Source organism: Phyllobates terribilis, unplaced genomic scaffold (genome assembly GCF_046119375.1).
Source record: "Phyllobates terribilis strain yellow unplaced genomic scaffold, ASM4611937v1 Scaffold_6931__1_contigs__length_41039, whole genome shotgun sequence".
In the NCBI taxonomy this organism is placed as follows: Eukaryota; Metazoa; Chordata; class Amphibia; order Anura; family Dendrobatidae; genus Phyllobates; species Phyllobates terribilis.
In genome coordinates, this window is record NW_027369673.1 from 16,282 (window position 1) to 40,388 (window position 24,107).

Consider the following 24,107-nt stretch of genomic DNA (forward strand, 5'->3'; position numbering starts at 1 on the left):
AAGCCATTGCTTGCATCCAACTAGCACCAAGTGCATAACACATGCTGTACAACACAATACTTGACTTACACTTTATCGGTTCGGTTTGCAGTAAGTATAAAATGTATTTTACATTCGGGGCAGAAGAAGTCAAAAGTTTAAATTATGAATATTTATACCAAAATGAATAAACTGTATTCAATTAACTAAAATTTCTCGTGCACTTCTGAACTGAAGTGGAATCGACTGTAATTGATTTATTTGAAACCAGAGGTTAAGGACTGAATTAGCTAAGTACAACTGGGTATTTCAAGCCACTGACTTCTCAAATGTCAAATCCCTTATATTTTTAATATTATTTCAGCTGCGGGGCATTGCTATCCTGACGCTTGTTCCACCAGTTAAATCTCAAATTATATTAATATTCGATTCTTTTTTTTTTGGGGGGGGGGGGGTAAAGGGAAAAGGGGAGAATAAGGTGAGTGACACATATAGGTAAAAACGGGTACTTAAATTATTCCAAAGATATCTTAGGTTAAATAATCCGAATATTGTCATGTTATCTAACTCTACTATATTATTCTAACTCTGCCAATGCCAAACTATAGATAGATAGATAGATCACCTAGTACGACAGTACTATGTATATATACAGAGAGTGAGGGGGGTGGGTGAGATGGACATATACACATACACATATATATATATATATATACACATATGTTTATATATATTCATATATACATATATACACATATCTACATAAATCTATACATACATATATTTAAATATATATATATTCATATATATACACACATATATATACATATATACACACATATATTTATATATACATATATACACACACACATATATAGATATATATATACACACATATATTTTATATATATATATATATATATATATGTGTATATATATATGTGTGTCTGTATATAAATATTACATACATATACATTGTGAACCAAAAGTAGATGGACATTAGGTGGAATAGGATTTGTGTTAGGGTTATACTAATGAATATGAACTATATGAGAAATGTAGACTTCAAAGCTGTGTAAATCGTGATAAATAGTAGCTTGAGCACCTGCGTTGATAAAATTGTGTTGTAATAGTAAACATAATTATAAATTTAATCTCAAAATAAATGTTATCATTTACTGTGCACCTACTTTTGATTCACCCCGTATGTATATATATATATATATATATATATATATATATATATATATATATATATATATGTGTGTGTGTGTGTGTGTGTGTGTGTATATATATATATGTGTGTGTGTGTGTGTGTATATATATATATATATATATATATATATATATATATATATATATACACATACATACATATATGGTCATGTAGTTACATTTGGACTTGCAGATTTAGATATTTGTTGCAGTTTCCCACTACACACTTCTAAATGCCTATGAGAATGAATAGAGCTTAATAAAATTGCTTTGCTTTGGAGATGAGTATTTATGTTTAGCAGCAAAAAGAGCAGTCGTGTATTGTAGTCTATGAAAGCTATTGTGCCCGAGGTGAGGATCCCACACACAATCTGAGATGCAGCCAAGAACAACAGCCCTGCTAGACAATGCTTCACTTCACCTGCTGCAATACACTGCTTTTCATTTATGTCAAGGCTATGTGCACTAAAGCTTGTTCCTTCCAAGCATCTCCACACAGCTAGTAAGAAGAAGAGTATATGTGCATGTGTGTATACATCCATCCTGGGACGAGGGGAGACAAAGGCAGCAGAGCATTTTCTTGATCCACTTTCAATTTGGATTTAAATATGTAGCATTGTTATTATGAACTGGCTGCCTGATGCAAATAGAATTTGCAGTGCTAGTCCCTTCAGCCTGGCAAGATTGATTTTCCAGTGCCTTCCATAAGTAGATTACCCGAGCAAAATGAAACATCTTGTGCTTTATCTAATGTGTTGCTTCAACAGCTCAAGCAAACGTCAAACAGCATGAGGAAATGTTAATTCTTCTGGCCCTGTTATTGTAAACAACTCCACATAAACCTCCACAATGAAGGGGAACGCAGAAAGAGCCCAAATCACTGGCATTTTTTTTTTTGTTATTTCGTTTGCATTTCAAGCTGAATTGACCTTATCTATGAACACACTTGTTAATCTGCACCATTCAATTGCTCATATTATTTTAGCATTGGGAACAGCAATGGGGGAGTCTCCAGTTACAGATCATTCCTACATAGACACAAATAAGTCACAACATGTGTAGTGCCATCAAGCCACACAGCCCAAACCGATTATGTACCATGAATATAAGATCTCCATTGAATTCAAATCCCATCTTATCTCAGTTTAAAGACAAGATGAATATTAACTCTTTCCAATAGCTCATATTATACATTCCCTAAGCAATTATCGTATATGCCCCTAAGCATTCTCCAAATACACCCATTCACATGATCTCTATGCTCCCCTGCTCCAAGGTCTGCTGGTTTAAATAATACAAGGAGCAGCCATACATGAAGATAATGCTTCATCATTACTTTCTATGATTTAATCATTATTATGCCCTTGTTTCCTATTTGTTATGTCACTTTATCTCCTCCTGTTCTCCGAAGTTATACATATTACAATGAATTTCTAAAAAATATACATAGATACTTAATACATATATGTTATTACAAGCATATATATATGCTAGTAATAACATAAATGTATTATATATGTATACGCTAATATATACTAATACACACATATATAAATATATATATATATCAGTATTAACATATATTATATAATAATATTAATATCGTTACCATTACAATAAAATATAAGTATAGAACATTATATTAGGATATAATATGTAGTTTTATATACAAAGCACATATTTTTGTTGGCTTAGACAATAACTATGATAATATTCAAGAAACAAAAGGATTTGTTGTTTTAGATAATAATATTATTTTTTAACTCCCTATAATGGTTATTATCGATGTCAGATTACACTCGAAATATCAAATGGTTCCCTACACTGAACTCAGAGTTGAAAGTAAGTTTTTATTATACTTGAGGGAAACAATGGGTTCAGCTGCTTATTGCAGGGAGCAATTGTCAAGGGAGAGTTAAACTCAATTACTGTAACCATACTGAATAAAAAATACTGCCAAGGACAAAAATACGCCTGAGTAAAGACAGCCACTGAATAAAAGAATCGACATAAAGCGTATCAAATATTTATTCACCTGGTCAACAATAAAAACTATAATACATTGCTAGGGGTTGGGGAGCAGAGTCTCTGTGGTCAGTGAGCTCCTTGCACCCCCATCACTTGTGCAGTCCTCTGTACACAATTGAACCCAATATACAGTATAGCACTTATGTATTGCTCTTCACACATATTTATCCCTCATTCAATAAAACACTTGTTAATTTGACAATGTCCAAATATTGAGATTTCTATTTTTTTTCTTTGGGAAAATGAAAAGACTTTTTATAATACTAATCATATATAAAAATCCATTTTTTTTTTATTTGTTCTGCAGCTTCATTGTCGTCTTAACATGCTACAACAGTGCTAAAAATTAGGAATTCCATAGAAAGAAACCCAAAGTTCTGCCTTCTAAATAAGTACCAAGAATCACATGAACTAAGAGGAAAATTGAAAAAACCCACTAAACAATAGGTAAACGAGATCACCAGATAAATTAAAAAAAAAAAAAAAGTTTCTTTTAACAGACTCACCATATTTACAATCCCCATTAAATTACACATAAATAAGTATTTACAGAAACACTGATTCCCTTATAGTGACCATGATCTGTGTCCAAACACAAAGTTCAACGTGTTGGCATTTACCTTAAGAGGGAAAAGGTACAACCTGAAGACACGACATGGAACTGCAATGTTTTGTGCTCAAGTTTATTCACAATACTGATAATGTCATCCGCAGCCTTTGTTACTGGGGCTACAATCTCAACTGAAGAAGCATCAGCGTAAGGGAAGGTGGTGATCAGTTCGATGACTCTGATATATATATATAGATATATATTTAACAAGAAATTGTTTCTTTAAAAAAAAAAGTTCTCTTACAAAATGTCCAAACACTAAAGACAAAACGTTTCCTGGCTCCATTGCCTGTTCCATTAATAATCCAAACGAGACAACAAACGAATGGACAACGTTTCGGCGGCTGAGCAGAAGCCTTTCCTTCTCTGGTTAAGGGATGGCAATAGGTCTTCTTCTCTTTGCCCCACTTGGCAGGGGACTAACACATAAGGATGTTCAGGGGGTACAAATGATGAGATTGTGGGTCACTTCCTGTGCTTTTCATCTTTGTCACCCCCTTTGCTGTTGTCTGTGTGGCTGTTGGGGTTATTATTGAGGTACATTTTGTCCATTGCTTTCAGTGCCTCTGTTAGATAATTTTGCAGGGCAGTGATGGCTGCACATACTGCTGGACTGCCAAATCCATGAGAGATGAGGTTGAAGTGTGTCAGGCAGCTTTGAATGCCTGGTTCCAGAATTGGAGATGGTCTAGAGTTACCCAAAGGTGATCTGTCCTGTGACAATAAATCTGTGAATTCTTTACAAATCTGCCTACAATGCAAAAAAAAAAAGCAGAAATGAGATGACTTTCATGTTTTATTGCACCTTACAGCCAGAATGAATTCACATAAAGAGAATGTGGAGTATGCAATGAGTTAATAAGCATGATGAAGCATGGGAAGCCTAGACTTGCCACATGATAGTAATCTCCATTGTGGATAACACATTTGATTTAATCCATTCAAGTCTGTAAACCTCACAAGTACCATAACTAAAGACATCTTCCATTCATTTCCTGGTGTAACCCGAAAAGTCCCTGGGAGAATGAGTAACCTTATGACACATTTCAGAGTCTTGGGGGATGTTACTAAAGGCTTCCAGGGGCATCAGTGGTCTATAAGAAATGCAGAACATATGTACCAAGGAAACCCCTATAGATTTCTTTATTTGTTGCTTATTTAGATGTCTTGCATTTCATATTAAACAGAAGCAAGACTCGAACTAGAAGTCCCATCCTGCTTCCTACAACTACAAAAGCCATTGAAACTCCACTGCTGTGGGCTGTTTTATTGCAGGTGGATTGGTAAAAGTGGAAAGAAATTTACCACATGGTAAGAGACCAAAATGAATTAGAATTCCATTACACCAGAGAGTTGTACCAGATACAGTATATCAATGCGCAAATTAATATTGATAACCTATCATTGTAATACATACACAGGATAATAAAGAATAACAAGTCAACAACTGTATATTTTAGCCTATCCTTTGATATCACATTTCCGCTTAATTAGATAAGTATTTCAATGAGGTTCTTAATCTTTTTCAAGTTAGCAGCAATTTACTCCTAGCAAATTATTAACTCAGGATACTCTAAAATGTTCCTTACATTTGTTTTCAGTTTAGGTCAAAGGTGGATAAACTTGGGAACTCCAGCTGTTAAAGATGCTGGGGTGTGAGAGATTTGGGGAAATAGAGTTTACCAACCATAAACCTTAGCTCATAGGCAGGTAACTGCTGTAGAACTACTAGTTTAATCATGCCAAAGATTATTCAGCTGTACATATACAAATATATAGGGGGGGTACTTACTTTGTAGCTAGTAACATGTTTTTCCTAGTCACTTGCTCGTTAGGATCGGAGTGTTGTCGGTTGACATATTCTGCTACTGCTTTTGCAGGAAACTCTGTTTCACAGACATAGCCAAAATCTCTAGCTAGATGGACAGCTTCACCTACAAGGGCACAGGGCATAGAAGGGATGTTGTAAAAGTCGCAGAAGCAAGATTTGGATTAATGATAATAAGAATAATCATGATGAGCAGTACCAAATCACCATAAAAACGCATGAGGAAGTGCAAAAAAAAATATTTAACTTAATCAAACTTTACTTCTATAATAAAGTTCTTCTATGGGATTAATAACAGGAAGTTCCTTAAATATTCCATCCCTGTCAAAGTAACCATTGGGGATATACAGGATGGTTAATGGTTGTTAGCAGCCCCCCATTGTCAGCTATTAATTAAAAGGTGGAGTGGTCCTTTAAATTGCAACTCCAGTTTCCAAATATCTTATTTGATTATTATTTAAAAAAAAAAAAAGATAAAATTATTTCAATATGACTCCACATATTAATCAGTGCCCTAAATATAAATGACTTTTTTTTATATGCCACATGCTACAAATAAAGCTTTTACCATAGGAGCTGACGATCCAGATCTACTCTGCTGTCATTATTAATTGAAGGAATTTACACATTATTGACTGAGTTGTGAGAGTCCCTGCTTTACAATGCTCTTATTTTCTATATCCTGGCCGATTAGCTGAGAGAGATTCGGGGTCAGTGCACCGAGTCTGTCTGTTCTGTTGATTTTCAGATCTTTGGTTTTAATTTCCTGAAGCAGTTGGATTTTACTGCAGGGTTTCCTGCTATTAGCTGCACTCCGGAAGAACGCATGCGCCAATTAGCGCTTCAAAGAGCTTCTTTCCACAAAGATGGAGCAGATCTTCCACAATAACAGTACTCATCATCATCATCATCATTACCAAGTGCCTCCTCATGACTGCACCAGGTCTATCTCTATGTAAATATATCCTAAACCTCAGAAAATATGCAGAAATAGAAGACATAGTGCAATCAATAATTATGTGCCAAAACTAAGTATATATAAAAAGAATATATGTATATATATTTCAAAATGATATATACATACTCGGTAAAAGAATAAAAGTATGTATAAAAATATAAAACATATCTAAAATATATATTTATATATATAAACATATAAAAATATATTTAATATTTATTATTGCACATATATTTATACACATATATATTGCAAAATGATTTATATTCTTAGTAAAAACATAAATATATATAAAATATATATTATAAATGTATAAAATATATATACAAAATATATATATAACTAAATACATATATATTTTATTTTTTTATATTATATATATATATGTATATATATATATATATATATATATATATATATATATATATATATATTTAAACACACACACACATATATATATATATATTCTCTGCTGTTTCAAAGAAGTTTCTGAAATCTGATGGGATGGGAGAATAGTCCTGTACAGTTTTTGACACCAAATGTGCAGTGGTGATTCTATAATGCATGCAAGTATATTAATGGGTATAGAAGAGGGCGGCAGGCTCAGTTCTTTGGACTAGAAGGTAAGGCATAAATGAGAAGCAGCAGTGAGTCCCTTAGATCCACGCAGTATAATGTTGCCCTCTGGCACAGGTCATGTAATTCAGGAAGTCCTGGTCAGGCACTTCTCCAATGCAGATGGCAGCTCAGCTTAAATGATTTACTGCATTGTTTTGAGTGGAAACAACTTTGGGTTTAGGTATTTAACTATTATCATATTGAAATGGCTTTCTTTTAATTCTTCTAAGAGCACAAAATGGAGGCAATCAAGAACGATTAGTGCACTTTTACTACTGCTAGAGAAACATCAGTCTACTTACCCTCCACTAAGGATGTGAGCAATGTGACATTAGCAGCTTTACGCCTCCCAGCTGGAAGATTTAATCCTATTTTATCTAATTTTTCTCTCAGTGATCGGCCGCCATTTTTGGATTTTGCCCTGTGAAGAATGTAAGATGTATTGCACATAATATAAGAAATAATACTAGTATAAATTATCATGTAAAAATATAATGAGTAATGACAAATACATCAATAAATGTTTTAAATGATTTTTATATTGAGATAGATTGAACGATCTGGAACTTTTATGGAAAAATAAAATATTAATTATTACAATTATTAGTTTAGGATTATTGTTCCACAATATTTCAAATGTAAAATACTACATTATGATATTTATCTGGGGAGAGTTTACCCCCAAGCTTTCAACACAGAAAACTTTCAGATAGGTTGCAAAATGTAAAAGAAGAATGTAATTGGTGTGCTGGGAAGAGGAATGTGTTGACATGGCTGCAGACCAAGATCATCATTGCTCAAAAAAGTGACCTATTCTGACCCAAGGAAATGAAGCCTCCTTACATTCTCATTCATGTAATTTACAGAAACATATGAATGGTCTCATAGTTATGGGGTGTAGACAGTGAGCATGGTATTAAGCTCAGTGTCTAGGACATCTTTAAAGGGCATCAGAAGAATCAAATTACTTCTGTGTTGCAAGGAAAAGAAAACCAAGGCCTTGTACATTGTTAGATTGGAGGATACAAGAAATAAGGGCATTGAAGGTTGGTATATCCATAGTGTAATGGGAAAGGGGCTAGTGTGTAGGGACAGACATGAAGTATACATAGGACACACTCCCACTCTAGTAAGGAGACAGTCAGTGTTTATGACTTGCAGCTAATCAAAAATCTAATTACACCCAAATCAGCTCTGTCCATAAGCATTAAGTGGCATAACTGTGAATCTATAGTGTAATTACCAGTGATGGAATGATTAGCTATAATCAACCGTTAACATAAAGTTAAAGAATGTAGAATAGTTACTCCATTTCCCATTTAATGCTGTTTTCTCTTCCAAATTTGGTACTTTCCCTATGATTTTGGTCCATTTAATAGTAATGTCAATTAGAACTGTTAAGTGACAAGTGTATCTTATACGAAAGAATAGAATGTAGTGCACATATCAACATAAGTGCAGCTATAAATCCCATAGCCTTAACATTACTATTCCAATTATGGATTACTGACATATATTATATAGTATGAAAACAGTACGTTGTTAATACTCCATAACAAGTTGTGTTTAGACTTTTTTTTTCACTCTATAAATTGTCAGTGAGCTTGCCTTTGAAGGAGAACATTATTATTAACTAGAATAAATATTATAGGACATTCATTCAGTGAAAGAATTGGGAAAGCAAATATTATTGTAGCCTGTTTCATGGATTGTTTTAATCTTTGCAGTAATCACCATGTTCCCTGCTATATTTCACCCCCATGTTCTCCACACCATGTCCTTACATGCTCAGCCAGATGCAATGTGACACTGAATGAACCTGCCAGCCCTGATGGTAAACACGATGACCATAGCACAGCCTGGGCTGACTGAGGCCATTATGTAGGCATCTGAAGATGAGCCTCAGCATGCAGGCAGCTCACCCTAACAGCTATTGCTAAGTCTAAAAAGTGCTTTCAATAAATCAATGCAGAATTTTTTTATTTTTTTTTATGACATAAAGATGTATATGGAATGGTCAGTATTAATTGACCCTAACAGACCCTCTCACAGTTAACCCATTACCTAGTATCTGCCTGATCATTTAACCATTCCTGGATGATGAACACCCATGCTACACAACAAGTCAGTGTATATAAAAGAGTCTCACCTCCTGAGCACTCCACCCAGCAGAGAAGCATTGAGGCACTCGGGCGGGGACAACCTTCTCTGTACTTCTGCCACTGTCACCTTGTACTTTGATGTGGAGCTTAGAAGAGACAGTCTTCCAGGAACTGAGCAGAAAACTTCATTCGGATTCACTACTCCACCGAAGAGATTGTCTTTGTTGAGAGAGAGGGACGACACTGCATTGTTATTGGATTTAGACAATGAGACAGGCCCTGAAAAGAGAAGGATGACAATGATGCCAGGAAACTAGAAGGCCTGGGTACAAACACGCTTGGCTTCTATGGGCATCTCTAATCCTATGGAAATAGTCTCCTATGTAAAAGAATGGCACTCATACTAGTACTACTCGTCATCATCCTGGTCACTATTAAAGGATCACTAGTCCTAAAGTAGATGTACTACTAAAGAGAAGTGATCATAGGGGCATCTCTAATCCAATCGAAATAGTCTCCTATATAAAAGAATACCTACCATACTAGTACTAATAGAAGTCCTACTGGAGAGAAGTGATCATGGGGTATCTGTAATAAAATCGAAATAATATCCTATATAAAAGAATACCTCTCATACTAGTACTACTCATTATCATGGTCACTATTAAAGGACCACTAGCCCTAAAGTAGATGTACTACTGAAGAGAAGTGGTTATAGGGTTATCTCTAATCCAATCGAAATAGTCTCCTATATAAAAGAATACCTCTCATACTAGTACTATTAAAGGACCACTAGCACTAAAGTAGATGTCCTACTGGAGATAAGTGATCATGGGGGCATCTGTAATAAAGTCGAAATAGTCTCTTATATAAAAGAATGTCTCTCATGCTAGCACTACTCATCGTCATGGTCACTATTAAAGGACCAGCAGCTCTAAAGTAGAAGTACTACTGGAGAGAAGAGAGCATGGGGCAGACAACTTTTTGTCAATAAGCCTATAAAGGAATATTACTGCTTCCTTCTCTTAAAATATCTATTTACAAGGAACAATAGGTTGCATTCAACTCCACAACTGGAGAAATTGTCTATATGTTGATCCTCTCTAAGGTTATTATTGGGGGCACACGTCTTACACGATTAAACTATTAAGAATGGAAAATCATTATTATCACGGTATTAATGTGACCCCTGTGATTATATATATCCTAAATGAAAAGGGATATACGTTAAGATGTCGCTCTTATAACAGTGCTCAGGGTTAACTAACTTGGAAGCGACAGGGTTAATACCGCAGGCAGAGAGAGGAGCAGAGAGGAGCATAAGCGCCACATTGAGGCGGAAAGTGGTACTGCTGCTTCACATTGTCTAGTGAGGGAAAACCTGTCTGATTTAATTACCGATAGAAGTTAGATAGTTCCTTAGTATAATGCACCCCACAAAGCACCAGATTACTGCACTCTGAGTTCATATTAATATTTTTCTCTTGCATACATGACCATACATCTATCATTAGACTTCATACTGAAGGCTAGATGTGATGTATTCTGTGTATACAGCATGCAAACAAAAATATCCTTCTCTACCTATGATTGCCAAAAATAGCCTGCTTCCCTAAAGCCATAAGGCCTCAAATAAACAGGTCCTGGAATCATCATTGGAAAAAGCGCATTCTGTGTGTCCTATAGTTGAGGCTTTAACTCATGCAAATGGTTTTAGAATTTACTGATTTAGATTATTTGCAACATGATATAGAAATAATCCTAATCTGCCAGTACAATTTATCATTCTGAATTATTTCTACATCATATCCATTAAACAATCAGATAATATTGTTCTAGGTCACAGAGACAATATACACTGAATTGTAGGGGGAATTATCTAGATTTTAATTAATAATTCTGGTATATATATTTTTTTCTATTTTATTGTAATTAAAAATATCAAACCCACTGCCATCCCGATATAATTACAAGCAGCACACCGGTCCTCCAAAATAAATGCAATGCATCCATGAATTGTTTCCCTAACCCTGTATATACCCAGACACAGTGCACCCTGTTATTACGACGGCAGCTCTAATCATGTGGGTATGGATGGCCTGTGCATTTCATTTGTTGGGGAGAGTCAGACGAATGGGGGCTCTGGATAGATCACTTGTGACATTAATAGCTCTGGGGAGGCTAATAGAGACAATAGGAGCTAAACGAACTCTTGAGATTACTAATAGAAGAGCCAATTATCATGTTGACTTGGAACGAGCATCTCAGCTAGATCAACTTACAATAGAGGAAGAAATAAGAGTGGGACAAATAAACCTGAAGACGTTTGGTTTCTTGCAAAAATAAAGTCATTCTGTTCTCCTTGGGGAAAAATATCATTGATATGTTGGTGACTTTCTATACTCAGTTATTATGTTTTATCATATCATTGTAAAGGATAGATAGATAGATAGATAGATAGATAGATAGATAGATAGATAGATAGATAGATAGATAGGTAGATAGATAAATTAATTTTTAATTTTCCTTTATGCATTACCTAAAGCCACATAAATAAACGAAACACACTATGATACCCCACATTATAACTCAGCTCTGCTGCATCTGTATACACTACATATTTCCATACACACACAAGAACAATAGCATGTATGCACCAACTACACGTGTGTGAACAAGGTGAACATTAAACACATATTCTTCTGTAGAGGAGCCTACACTTAGATATTTCAGCCACACAAGCTTGAAATACTTTAGGATGAAGCTCGGCAGTTTTGAGCATGGAAAGAAAAGCTTGTAGAGACTTGTAAGGAATGCACAAGAAAATAGCCTACCTTTCTTAATTACAGTCTGATCTGGGATGTTGATACCTGGGTCTTCTACGTGCTGTAACAAAAAAAAATACACTAAAGTTTGTAATGCATTGTCATAACAAGACCAGGGAAAATGCTCAGGTTTTATGTCAGAAGAGAATTATCACCAAGAACAACAGCTGCAAAACATTGTGACATGATCAGCAAAATTATTTGCCCTTTATAGTGCAAGCTTACAAATTACAATGACATAAACTGTGCCTGGATTGTATGTAGATAGAAAGGTCGGGTGTAAGTTCATTTTATATGTATATACATATAAAAAGCAATTACTAGTCAAAGATTGCTTGTGTATATATATGTATATATATATATATATATATATATATATATATATATATATATATATATATATGTATATATATATCTGTGTGTATGTATGTATGTATATATATGTAGGTGTATATATATACATGTGTGTATATATATATATATATATATATATATATACATATATATTTACACCCACATATATATGTATGTATATTTATATATGTGTGTGTAAATAGATATATACATTTATACACTTATCTATATGCCTGTGTGTATATGTATATATGTCTGTATGTATGTCATGTACAGATGATAGATAGAGATAGATAGATAGATAGATAGATAGATAGATAGATAGATAGATATGTATGCATTATACAGGGTAGTATGCTCTCAATCTGTGCACAATTACTGAAATGAATATGGAACCAGAAAGTGTTGCATTCCTAATTGTATGATGAGAGGGGGGATCATGCTCCATGGAGGCACTGACAGATCTGCTCCAAAGACAATCTCCCCTATATTCATTAGATTTTAAAATGTTGTCAATTTTAATGTCTGCAAACTCTTTAAATAATGATAGCTAGGGATGGTGAGAATAGTAGCTTTCGCCTGGTTCTGACCCACAAGATTCGGCAGAGTCTGGAGTCCTCCCTGTTAGTCATTGTCCAGCAATAATCGAGATGATAACATTTTCCATTCACTGGTGGATTTATGCTCCTGTTAATTGTGCCTGATCTGAATGATTCCGGGTGGATGGGACTGCGTGGCTTTATTACGACTTTTATTATACTCAATGCTCTCATTTGTAACTTGCCTAAAGTGCTCCTGCATTTAAGTAGAATTAAATAGAGAAATGTTCAGAAGTGACTACTAGTCATTTAAATATGTAGGGAAATATGATCTCTTTATATAGAATCACTCAAGGTATGGGCTAACGGGCTCACACATAATTTCCCATATTACTGATATTATTTGATACCCTAAATGTACCCACATTCAACTTATACCAATTTTCCGGTATTTAGTTGGCCACGATTGTGTATTGTATTTTTGAACAATTGTAGCAATTTATAATTATTAGCACGGAACAAATAATAATCAAAACAATTAGTGAAACCAAAAAAATTCCATTATATTTATTGAATGGTAATATTTTTTTATCCAATTCTATGCACACATGAATCAGTTCTAAGTGCTAATTTATTTATATGATAATACCAGTTATGATATTGGTATTGTTAGTATATTTATTACCATTCTATCTCATAAATAAATCTTTATGTGTGTATATTCATGCATGAATGTAATTATTGCACAGACAAATAGAAGTATGTGTATCTATAGCCATAATCTAGCTATCTACCGCTTTCTATTACTTCATCTATAAGATATTCATTAATCCCAAATGCAATTTAAGTATATATATATATATATATATATATATATATATATATATATATATATGTGTGTGTGTGTGTGAAAACCCAACATTAACAAATTAGTTGTGACATGAATTCAACCCAAAATATATCACAACTACACAACAAAGCTTCTAAATGGCATTCCATCTTTTCCAAATATCATCCCACCACCACCACAAGCCTGCAACCTGAGACTGTAATCGTTAATCTGTCATCACTTATTTCACGGCGGTGTCTAATCCCAGATTTTTGGAAGTATTTTGTATGATGAGGAAACGTCCTGCCGACAGATTATTAATTACTATTATTATCAATCTGTTTTTTTTTTTCCTACGACAAAATGCCAAATACATGGAAGAGGGCGAGTTAAGGGTAAATTATAAATTATTGATTTGTATGGAATTAATAAAGGATTAAGGATTAATTTAATTGTAGACCACTTTTAAGGTAACTATTAATTGGAAAACTTCATTGGAATAGTTTCTAGTGCGACTGTGATTTGTAATTCAATGGTGGCTGAATTGTTGGCCCTGATGGGGGTCTCTATAATGATATACAGATAGGAAGAATGGGAATGGAGCTCAGCTTCATTTGTTATGTCTTGCAGACATTGCAGCTGTATGTATAGGGATGGTTCGTATTAAATAGCTTCTTTAATTATAAAGAACAGATTATTTATTACAGATCACATCCATCCTGGGCTGAGCTTTCATCTGAGAACTCATTGCCTTCATTCACCATCTCTAGGTGCACAGCTGTACAGGAGGGTGTTTGCACTTGGATGACACATCTATTGAGGATCATTGTGCACATAAGGGTGAGGACTTGGCTGAGGAATAGGTTGAAACATAAAAATGCCTTACCGAGACATCTTCTAGCGCATGAGGTATGGAGTGGATGGATATGTCACCAAGTCCTGAGCCTAGCCCATGATGCCCGTGCAGAAGGTCTTCATGCCGCCTGTAATCCCTGCGTGGGTCCAAGCCCGACAATTGATGTGGTAGCCCCCGATGTGTGTGTAAAAGACTGGCCTCCTGGCTCTGCCTCTGTCCTGGCCACCCTGGGTGCTGAGGTTGCGGTTGAGCATGGAGGGAATTGAGGCTATACGGGTCATTTATGTGTGAATATGGATCTTGTGATTGATTATATATGGGTTGGTATGGTGGAGGAAAATAGGGGGGCTGAAAGTCAGTATTGGGAGTATGAGAAAGTGGGGGAGCACTGGCATAGGGGGACTGGCCCACTGTCCCCAGCTGGGGTAACCTGGCTGTCCCATTACTGGTACCGTCATGGCGATCCTAGGAAGAAGAAAACAGAACAATTAATGAGACAAATATAAATACTCCGAGACTGAAGATATTTATGCCATCCTATAAAATATCTATTTCCTATGCATAAAGATTATGATGTTTTATAATTTATATAGACAGAAAAGTCTGCATTTAATACATCTGTGAAAAATAGGTCATAAATGGAATAATTTCAGAATCCAAAGAGGCCTTGAAATACTATATACTATTAAGAATACTTAATACGTTTATTATCTTAATTACGTAATAATAATAATAATAATATGAGACACTCTGAAACAGGCCCCTGCAATCCATAGCATACAATAATCCATCTAATATAACATATATAAAAAATATATATATATAATAGATACTGGCATTTATACAATCGAGCAGCTATGTAAGGATAGTAGGCATTAAATGAAAGCACATGCCCCTTGCAAGCATATGTTTAAATTTAGCTGGGGACTGAGAGATTATATATATTATATATCCATGCTTTATAATATTAAAGAGTCATTTGATCAGGGAAAAAGCACAGGATGTGCGAGATAAAATCACATGTCAGTAATAGCTGTAATACAAATCATGGGAACTGCACAATGGGGTTTTGATGGCAGAACTAGATTGAATTGGATGGAGCAGATTGTTTTATATATAAATAAAATAACAGCAAAAAATGATAGAATTGCAAGTATATAACATTAGTATTTCTGTAAACTCACCATAGCGGAAAAACTGTGCACTAACATGAGTGCTGCTATTGATACAAATCAATGGAGAAAAAATTAAAAAATGCACAAGAGTAGAACCAGAAGAGCAGAGAGAAACTCGCCAGCCCTAGTATATTGCTACTAGAAAATCATAACTACAACGAATATCGGGCGCCGACCAAAGACCATAATCCATCAGATCTGAGAGCGATTCTTCATATGAAGAAGGCAGAATTTGCAAATGTAAAGTTTCTCAGTATTAATGTCTCTTGGTTAATCCTTCGTGGACTTGTGTGTAATGCTTCTGCTGCTGTTGCAGGGTTTCCTATAAGAGATGCAGCCTGTTCCCCTCCAAGCCCTAATAGCAGCAGATATTCATGACTATTAATATTACAGCAATACTTAATAAAGGAAGAATAGCTGGAAATCGAGCGTGAACCGAGGAAGCAACTCAAGGCAGAGCCCTGTTCTAAATGACGTCCATTGAATGAAGAATCAGTGTATCTAATCAGAGGTGGAGGGGGAGGAAAAGAGGGAGAGACACCAGTGAGGGAGTGAGGGAAGGAGAGAGGGGAGGGGGGCTGGCGAATCACAGGATAGGGGGGACATTTTAAAGGTTGCAGGGCATGAAAAGTGAATGAGTGTGACAGGGAAGGAGGGATGGGGGGAATAAAGGGAATTGGCACCTGGGAATCCTGGGAATATCCTGGATAAGCCATGGGCAGCTCTGATGTCCTCCTCTTGCTGCTAGGAATGTTTTCTGTGCTCTCCAGCCCTTTGCTTTTCATGTCTGGATCCGAGGGGCCCGGATCTCCTGTCCTCTGAACCTGATCCATAGCCCGATGGGCTCCAACCACAACAACCACAGCTTCCTATTCCAACAAATAGTCTGAGCAGAGCCAGTCAGGGCAGGCACATCCACCGCTCGTCCCTCAGCGGTAATTAAGATCCTCTGCTCTTTTAGTTTTTTTTTTCTTCTTCTTCTGGTTAAAAGAGAAAGCTCCTTTTATGTTGAGGCAACTAGGACAATGACCCAGAGCTCAGATGAGGGTCTCAGACAAGGGCGCAGCAGTCCTGGAGGAGGCAGAAGCAGTCCTGGGCTTGTGGCAGCATGCAGGTCCCGGAAGGCAGCTGGGGAACTTTGTTCTTCTGCTGGAGCCTACTGGTTTCCTGTTCTCCAGCGCCGAAATGCTGAAAGCCCCCCAGTGTAGATCTCTCGCCTGTCCCCTTCCACAGCGGTCAAGGTGATCCAGCCCTGGTCATCTGTGGACAGCACCGGTCCAGCACGGATGGGCCCGGCTCTAGAGCTGCCTCCCTTCCGCCCGATCCAGGCTCGAACTCCAACTCCAAACCCGTCGGACTGGCTCTGCAACTCCAGCAAACAACTCCTCCAAAATATGACATAGTCAACTCTATAGAGCTGGCTGGGGTTAGAATAACAACAGTCATCCAGAGCCTGCATGTTCCTACACAGCTATGCACACCTAACAAAATACAGCTTTAATCTCCAGCTCAGAAGTACACCACACAACAGCCTCTCCTCCACCATGACTGCTGATCCTCCTGCTCCACTAGCAGACACATGGAGAACCATCTCCACCCGGTATCCTGACTGTCCTCCGAAACCTTGCTGCAAAATATCAACCGGCATATTAGTCAGACAACCCGCATTATATCAGATGGTGAGAGGCGGAATCATTTTATATCAATATATATATAACAATATATATATATATATATAACACAATAGCACTGAGGACGCGGCGAGCCTTTATGTATGTCCATCCCCAAAACTGCCCCAACCACTTGGGGAATCACAAAGGCAGTTTAGAGACTTGCAAGTCATAACAAGACAATGATCCATGTGCCAACACTTTGCCTTTGTACTCACACGTTTGTGTGCCTTTGTATGCACCAAAACACCCGACATATGGTAAAACTTCACGATTTCTAATGATCCCGTTTTCTCCACTTCTGAAATGTATGCCCTCTCTGTTATTACTATTATTATTATTAATAATTATTGTTTTTATTATTATTATTTTATTATCTGAAAGTTTATGTATGATGATCGCTCGTAAAATGTTTAATTAAGAATTAAAATATCACCATAGTATGTAATAACACTACACAAACTATTGAAACACTTGCTATAAATTATATGTATGTATAAAATAATACGTGTATATATAAAATTTTCAATGTCTTTCTCATGAGGACATATTCACTACAGTTTAATAAAATCTTATAAAGTGCTTATAACAATAATTCTGTAACCATAGATGTAATGGACTTTTGCATGCACCGATACTAACAGTATACAGTCAGTTGGAAAGTCCATCATGCGGAGAGCACAGGCTACCCCTAGCTCAGTGCACAATGTACTGTGTGTGATAGTAATGGTCAGAGACTCTACCCCTTACCTCACACTCTTCATATTTGATATTATCCGTTAGTTTCCACAGCATTTTCATGGGCTTTTTGGAAGAGGATTTCTTCTTCTTCCCTGTCCCCTCAAAAGTCTAGAGCCCCTGTGTGCTGTGCAGAGAGTGTGAGCAATGCTGGTGCAATGCTTTGGTGCACTGATATCTCCCTCTAATGGTAGAAAGTTTCCTTTATTTCCCTTGCTTCTAACCACCAAGCCTAAATAGCTGATTAGCATATCTACAATGGTCCGATTGCTAGGTGACATGAGATCCTGCACTCAAGGGCTTAGGCATATATAAAGAAAGCTGGAAAATAATCTGAGCAACCATTGCATAGGTTTCAGTAACAAAGTAAAGAAACATCGACAGCTATATATATAAATGTATTTATATACCTGTCTAAGAATCTCTACTTTGTTACTGAAATATATAAATATGATATGTATTTAATTGGAAAATGTATTTTTCTTTTATTGTATTTTATTATACACACCGTTCCTGAAGTGCAAAGAAAATGAATATTTAAAGTGATAATCTCTTTTTACATGTCCTACTTGATATTCAGTTTGGGCGTCTGAAGATCTTCGAGAACGTGTGAGATGAGAAAATTATGCAGCATCTAATGAGCAATTCCATTTTGACGTTTGCAGAATGGTTAATTTTAATGGCTAATTGTATTAGAGTGATAGGAAGGCTGGGAGGACCATCTTGTACAGAAGTCTATCTGCGGGTCTGTATTTGGCACTACTACTACTACAATAGTGTGTATTTTACACATCGTATTGTTACAGCTGACAGAACCCACCCTTTAGTGCACCAGGGTCTTGGTGGTGGCACTGCATTTGCATAAATGGTCTCAGGAGCCAGTGGCTCTCAGTTCAATGTCATGAAGATCTAGGAGGTCTTCTAAAAAATCAGGTTTCCCTCCAATGTGTTTGTTCTTGGTCTAGTCAAAATAGTTGTTTTTTTTCCTCATTGAGTTGAAAATGAAGCTTGGATTATCCTTTGGTATATGTGCTAATACACTTGTAATGTGAATGTGTCACATCATGAGCCAGCGCCAGCAACTTGAGCCCACACAGGCCTATAGTCACATGGACAAGACTACCATGACCGCCCAGCTAATTGAATGTGAATATTAGATCCACGATCAAACATAGCAGCATGGAGTGTGAAAGAGTGTGAAAGATACTTTACACCAGCAGAAACAGATCAATAGTGTCGCATTTGGGAGTCATTAACATTTCTTAGGTGGAGCACAACTATTCAGGAGCTGCTAACAGTGTGAAACTCTTCACTGAGTATTGTGACCCCCAACATTGACGTGCAAGATACTAAACTTTCTGGAAAGTCCCTATAGATTTGCTCAGTTACACCGACATTAATATCTTAAGTCCACTGCTCAGGAGCTTAAGACCATATTCACACATGGAAGCAGTGTCCTTCAGAAGCCTGGTATATGAACTGCTGCTCCCTGCAAAGTCAGGTGTAAAAGGCCCAGGGGATGTGCCCCCATTTGAGCAGTGCTGCTGATTTACTATATATATGTATAAAAATAAGTACATGTGTGTACCACTAGTAGACAACTAGTAGTTAGGGCCGTGATTATTTCTACCCATCAGCACATTGAGATTGAGTATATGTATGAGCTTTTTCTTATTTATGCCTTCCCTCCTAAACATATGCATTGAATATATATTGGAAGATATATATATATATATATATATATATATATATATATATATATATGACACATTTATATATACTCTGTGCTAGATAGATAGATGATAGAAAGGCATCTAGAAGTTATCAGGGCCTATTAGCAGAACCTCCAGTAGTTTCCATAGTGAAAAGGGTCATCTGGAAAACTGGAAAAGTTTTGCATTCACACATGTATTATCTGCTGGAGCTCCCGATACATTCACGTAAATATACAGTATATTTGGGAGCACTCATCAGTAACGATGTACACACGCGCGCACACACACACACACATATATATATGTGTGTGAGTGTAGATGTGTATATACATATATGTATATATAAATAAATTATATATATATATATATATATATATATATATATATATATACGTGTATATATATGTATGGTTACAGCACTGCTGTGAATGATCTCCAAGTCGTTGTTATTATTATTAGCTTGCATAACTCACTTTTACTAAGAACCTCTATAAGGGGTGGCTCAGGGCGGTTTTGCCTGCTCCATTCCTCACCTGGCTTGTGCTTTAATGACCAAATGTTTCCTATTGAGATCCAGCCATTTCCCTCGTCTTCTGTCTATGTGATATTTATGCTCTATCAATATAAAATATAATACTTGTATATAAAAAGTACAATATCATTATAAGGATATTAAGAGATAACCTACAGAAATCATGAATTCAGAGAGTCACCAGGTGAGAGCCTGTGACCAGGTGTGACATCTCACCTGCCAGTCCCCCATCTTGGCCAGCATGGACATCCTATAATCCCTCGCTGATGATGGACTGAGGGATCCGCCTGCAGATATGAGCAGCTTCAACAAATCCTTCTCTACCTGTACAGGAACATCTCACCTGCTCATAAAGAACTGGTTGCTACCTGTGCACGCATGCGCACTGCCCAGGAATGTGCTTAGGTAACTTACTATGCTTAGAGTTGTCTGAGATGTTGATGGATTTACAGCAACCCAAGTCTCCACATAAACACCAGCTCCCTCCTCCTTACTAATAAGTATTTATTGCACAGCTCCTGCATTCAAGTAGTGAAGTGCTATAGTGTACAGAAGACCCCCCAGGACTTCTGATTACCTTCTGCAGCCTTTTATACCTGTGGCCTGCATGTTGGCAATCCATATCCCTTACACTGATTTTACACTGAATTTACTCCGATCTCTTCTCCACAATGTATCTTAGGGAAGGAATTATATGATGAGACTGGGCTGGTATATTATAAATAAAGCCATAACCCCCTAATTTAGCCTGATAGGAGACCCAGAGACAGTAAATACAGAACAGGCGCTGTTTGCTTTACGGTAAATACTCTGATTGTTGACTATAAAACAGTTATGGGCTTAAGATCTTGTGTTCTGCCTTCTTGTAAAAATAAATGCATTTCTATATGCTGCTAGCCACGAAGATAGTATTTGTATATCCCGTTGTCCAGAGACAGAAGACTTTAGAATATCAATTATATGTCTAGCTGATTTATTGCTCACATTAGGCTTCATACTGATAAGGGACTAAAAGTACCAGCACACCCACAGGATTAGAACTAAACCCTAATGCTAAGAAACCACAAGTTGATACTAAACATAATGACACTCAGTCTAAGAGTTTGCTAGTGCTGGAAGCAAGACTGAGTAAGACTTAACTTTGCTTAGAGCTTGAGAAAATAAGTTTACTTTAGCACATGTAACCCTCTGATAGCTCAAATATTACTAATAATTCTTCCAATTTACACCCATGAGAAAAAAAACATTGTAAACCAAGCAGGAACTTTCCGTAGAAAGTAAGACAGGCAGAGCGAAGAAATCACAAACTCTCATTAGTCTCCTGCTTCTTATTCTATTACCTCCAAAATCCTGGAGAAGGATAATTAGCCCCTGATCTAGTAATGCTTTATGGTACTAATATTATACAGCCTTCCAGGGAAGCCCCACAGCTATTGTCTTAAGACTGGAGATAGTGTCAAGCTGTAGAGGAGCAAGGGCTCCGAGAGGTTGGAGAGCAAGGAGCCATGAAGAAGACTTCTCCTCTCCACATCGGCCAGCTATATATCCAGCCTCAGTCTACATGGGCTACTAGAGATAAGGAAGCGACTTCACTCACCTGCACACAACTGTACAAGGAGCAGAGGAGCGACAAGAGTCACAAGAAGTGCAACCCAAATGTAACTTTTTATTGTACACAAGGGAGACTGGGTAGAAAAAAAAAAACAAGTCACACCCCATTTACCAGACCCAAATACATGTAGGGGAAGGGGGCTGACAAATGTTCCCACAGCACCACATCCCACTTGCTGCAAAAAATATTACATTGGAAAATAATTCTTTTTAATATTACAGGTAGTAGACTAATATCAGCTCACACGTCGTACATTAAAACAAAATCACTTTATATATATATATCTATATATAGATATATATATATATCTATATATAGTGATTTTGTTCTATATATATTTTGTTTTTATATATATATATCTATATATAGATATATATATATATGTTGATTTTTCATGAAAAGTACTACGGTTATCATAATACTAACAAACTCTATGCACTAGTTTATTTCATATATCTATAATTTATATAAAAATAGAAATATAATGCCTTTTATATATATATTAAAACATGTCCGACAATTTACTGGTTTTGATAAAATATTGCATTAGGAGTCAATAAGGAAATGAGGAAATTCACTAAATTTTGTACCATTTTGTTTACAAAGCAAATCAATCATCAAAGACTTTAAATCTGCACTTACAGGACAGGGAAAAGGCTTGTGAAGTGTTAATATAGAGTCTATTTATCTATCTACCTATCTACTATGTATTATCCATCTATCTATCTCTCTCTCTCTCTATCTATCTATCTATCTATCTATTATCTATCTATCTATCTATCTATCTATCTATCTATCATCTATCAATATATCTATCTATCCATATATCTATCTACTATGTATTATCTATCTACTATGTATTATCTATCTATCTATGTATTAGCTATCTATCTATCTATCTATCTATCTATCTATCTATCTATCTATCTATCTATCTATCTATCTATCTGTCACACCAAATTAGGGCAAAGAAACAAACACATAGCCCAAGTAAGAATTTGCCAAAACTTTAATAAAGACATATAGAGGTAAATACACACAATAATAAAATCAAAGACGCACCACAGAAGGAAAAGGATGGAGAGTCTGAACCCCAATAGTATGTAAGGTAATGTATCCTACTTGTAGTTCCCCCAGGTAGATATGTGACAACTAGTGTAACATTTAAGCTATTTATCTATCTATCTATCTATCTATCTATCTATCTATCTATCTATCTATCTATCTGTCTTTCTGTCTATCTATCCATATATCTATGTATCTACTATGTATTATCTATCTATCTATCTATCTATCTATCTATCTATCTATCTATCTATCTACTTTGTATTATCTAGCATCTATCTATCTATTATCTATCTATCTATCTATCTATCTATCTATTCTATCTATCTATCTATTCTATCTATCTATCTATCTATCTATCTATCTGTCTATCTATCTATCTATCTATCTACTATGTATTATCTATCCATCTTTATAGATTTAATGAATTTGAGAATGATTTGCTTTGTAAGTACTATACAACACCACACAAAATTATTTGAACTTTTTATCTCCTTCCTGGCACTTGTTGCAATTTATTGCCAAGGCCGGTAAACTGTGAGTCATATGTGACATATATGATATATAAATAATCTATCTATCTATCTATCTATCTATCTATCTATCTATCTATCTATCTATCTATCTATCTATCTATCTATCTATCTATCTATCACAGAAACAGGTTAGATAGCTAGCTGTCACCCGTTACACGCAATTTGAGGTATTTTCTGCGGATTAAATCTAAAGTCTTGAATAAATTATGCAAGTACTCATTACTTTAATCCTGACTATGTAACCAGTTTAAAAACAGGTTTTGGAAACTTTGCATCTGTCCTGAAAAAAAGGTAAAAAGACAAGTAAGTAGAAGTTAAAAGGC

The 24,107-nt window shown here is 35.8% G+C and overlaps 1 protein-coding gene across 7 annotated transcripts; it reads right to left on the reverse strand.

The window, feature by feature from the left end:
• Positions 1-3,205: 3,205 nt before the first annotated feature.
• LOC141251340 (transcription factor AP-2-alpha) lies at positions 3,206-20,941 on the reverse strand. 7 transcript variants are annotated; one of them, XM_073670302.1, is made up of 7 exons: positions 20,788-20,941; positions 14,772-15,206; positions 12,173-12,224; positions 9,386-9,617; positions 7,539-7,657; positions 5,625-5,766; positions 3,206-4,583 (listed from the first exon to the last, which is right to left on the reverse strand). In XM_073670302.1, the coding sequence occupies exons 1-7, from the start codon at positions 20,818-20,820 to the stop codon at positions 4,298-4,300; spliced, it is 1,299 nt and encodes a 432-aa protein (XP_073526403.1). In that variant the 5' UTR covers positions 20,821-20,941; the 3' UTR covers positions 3,206-4,297. The 7 variants fall into 7 exon arrangements, with proteins under 7 accessions (XP_073526403.1, XP_073526405.1, XP_073526402.1 ...); XM_073670304.1 differs by having other exon boundaries at positions 20,728-20,863; XM_073670301.1 differs by lacking the exon at positions 20,788-20,941 and adding an exon at positions 18,337-18,515.
• Positions 20,942-24,107: the final 3,166 nt, after the last annotated feature.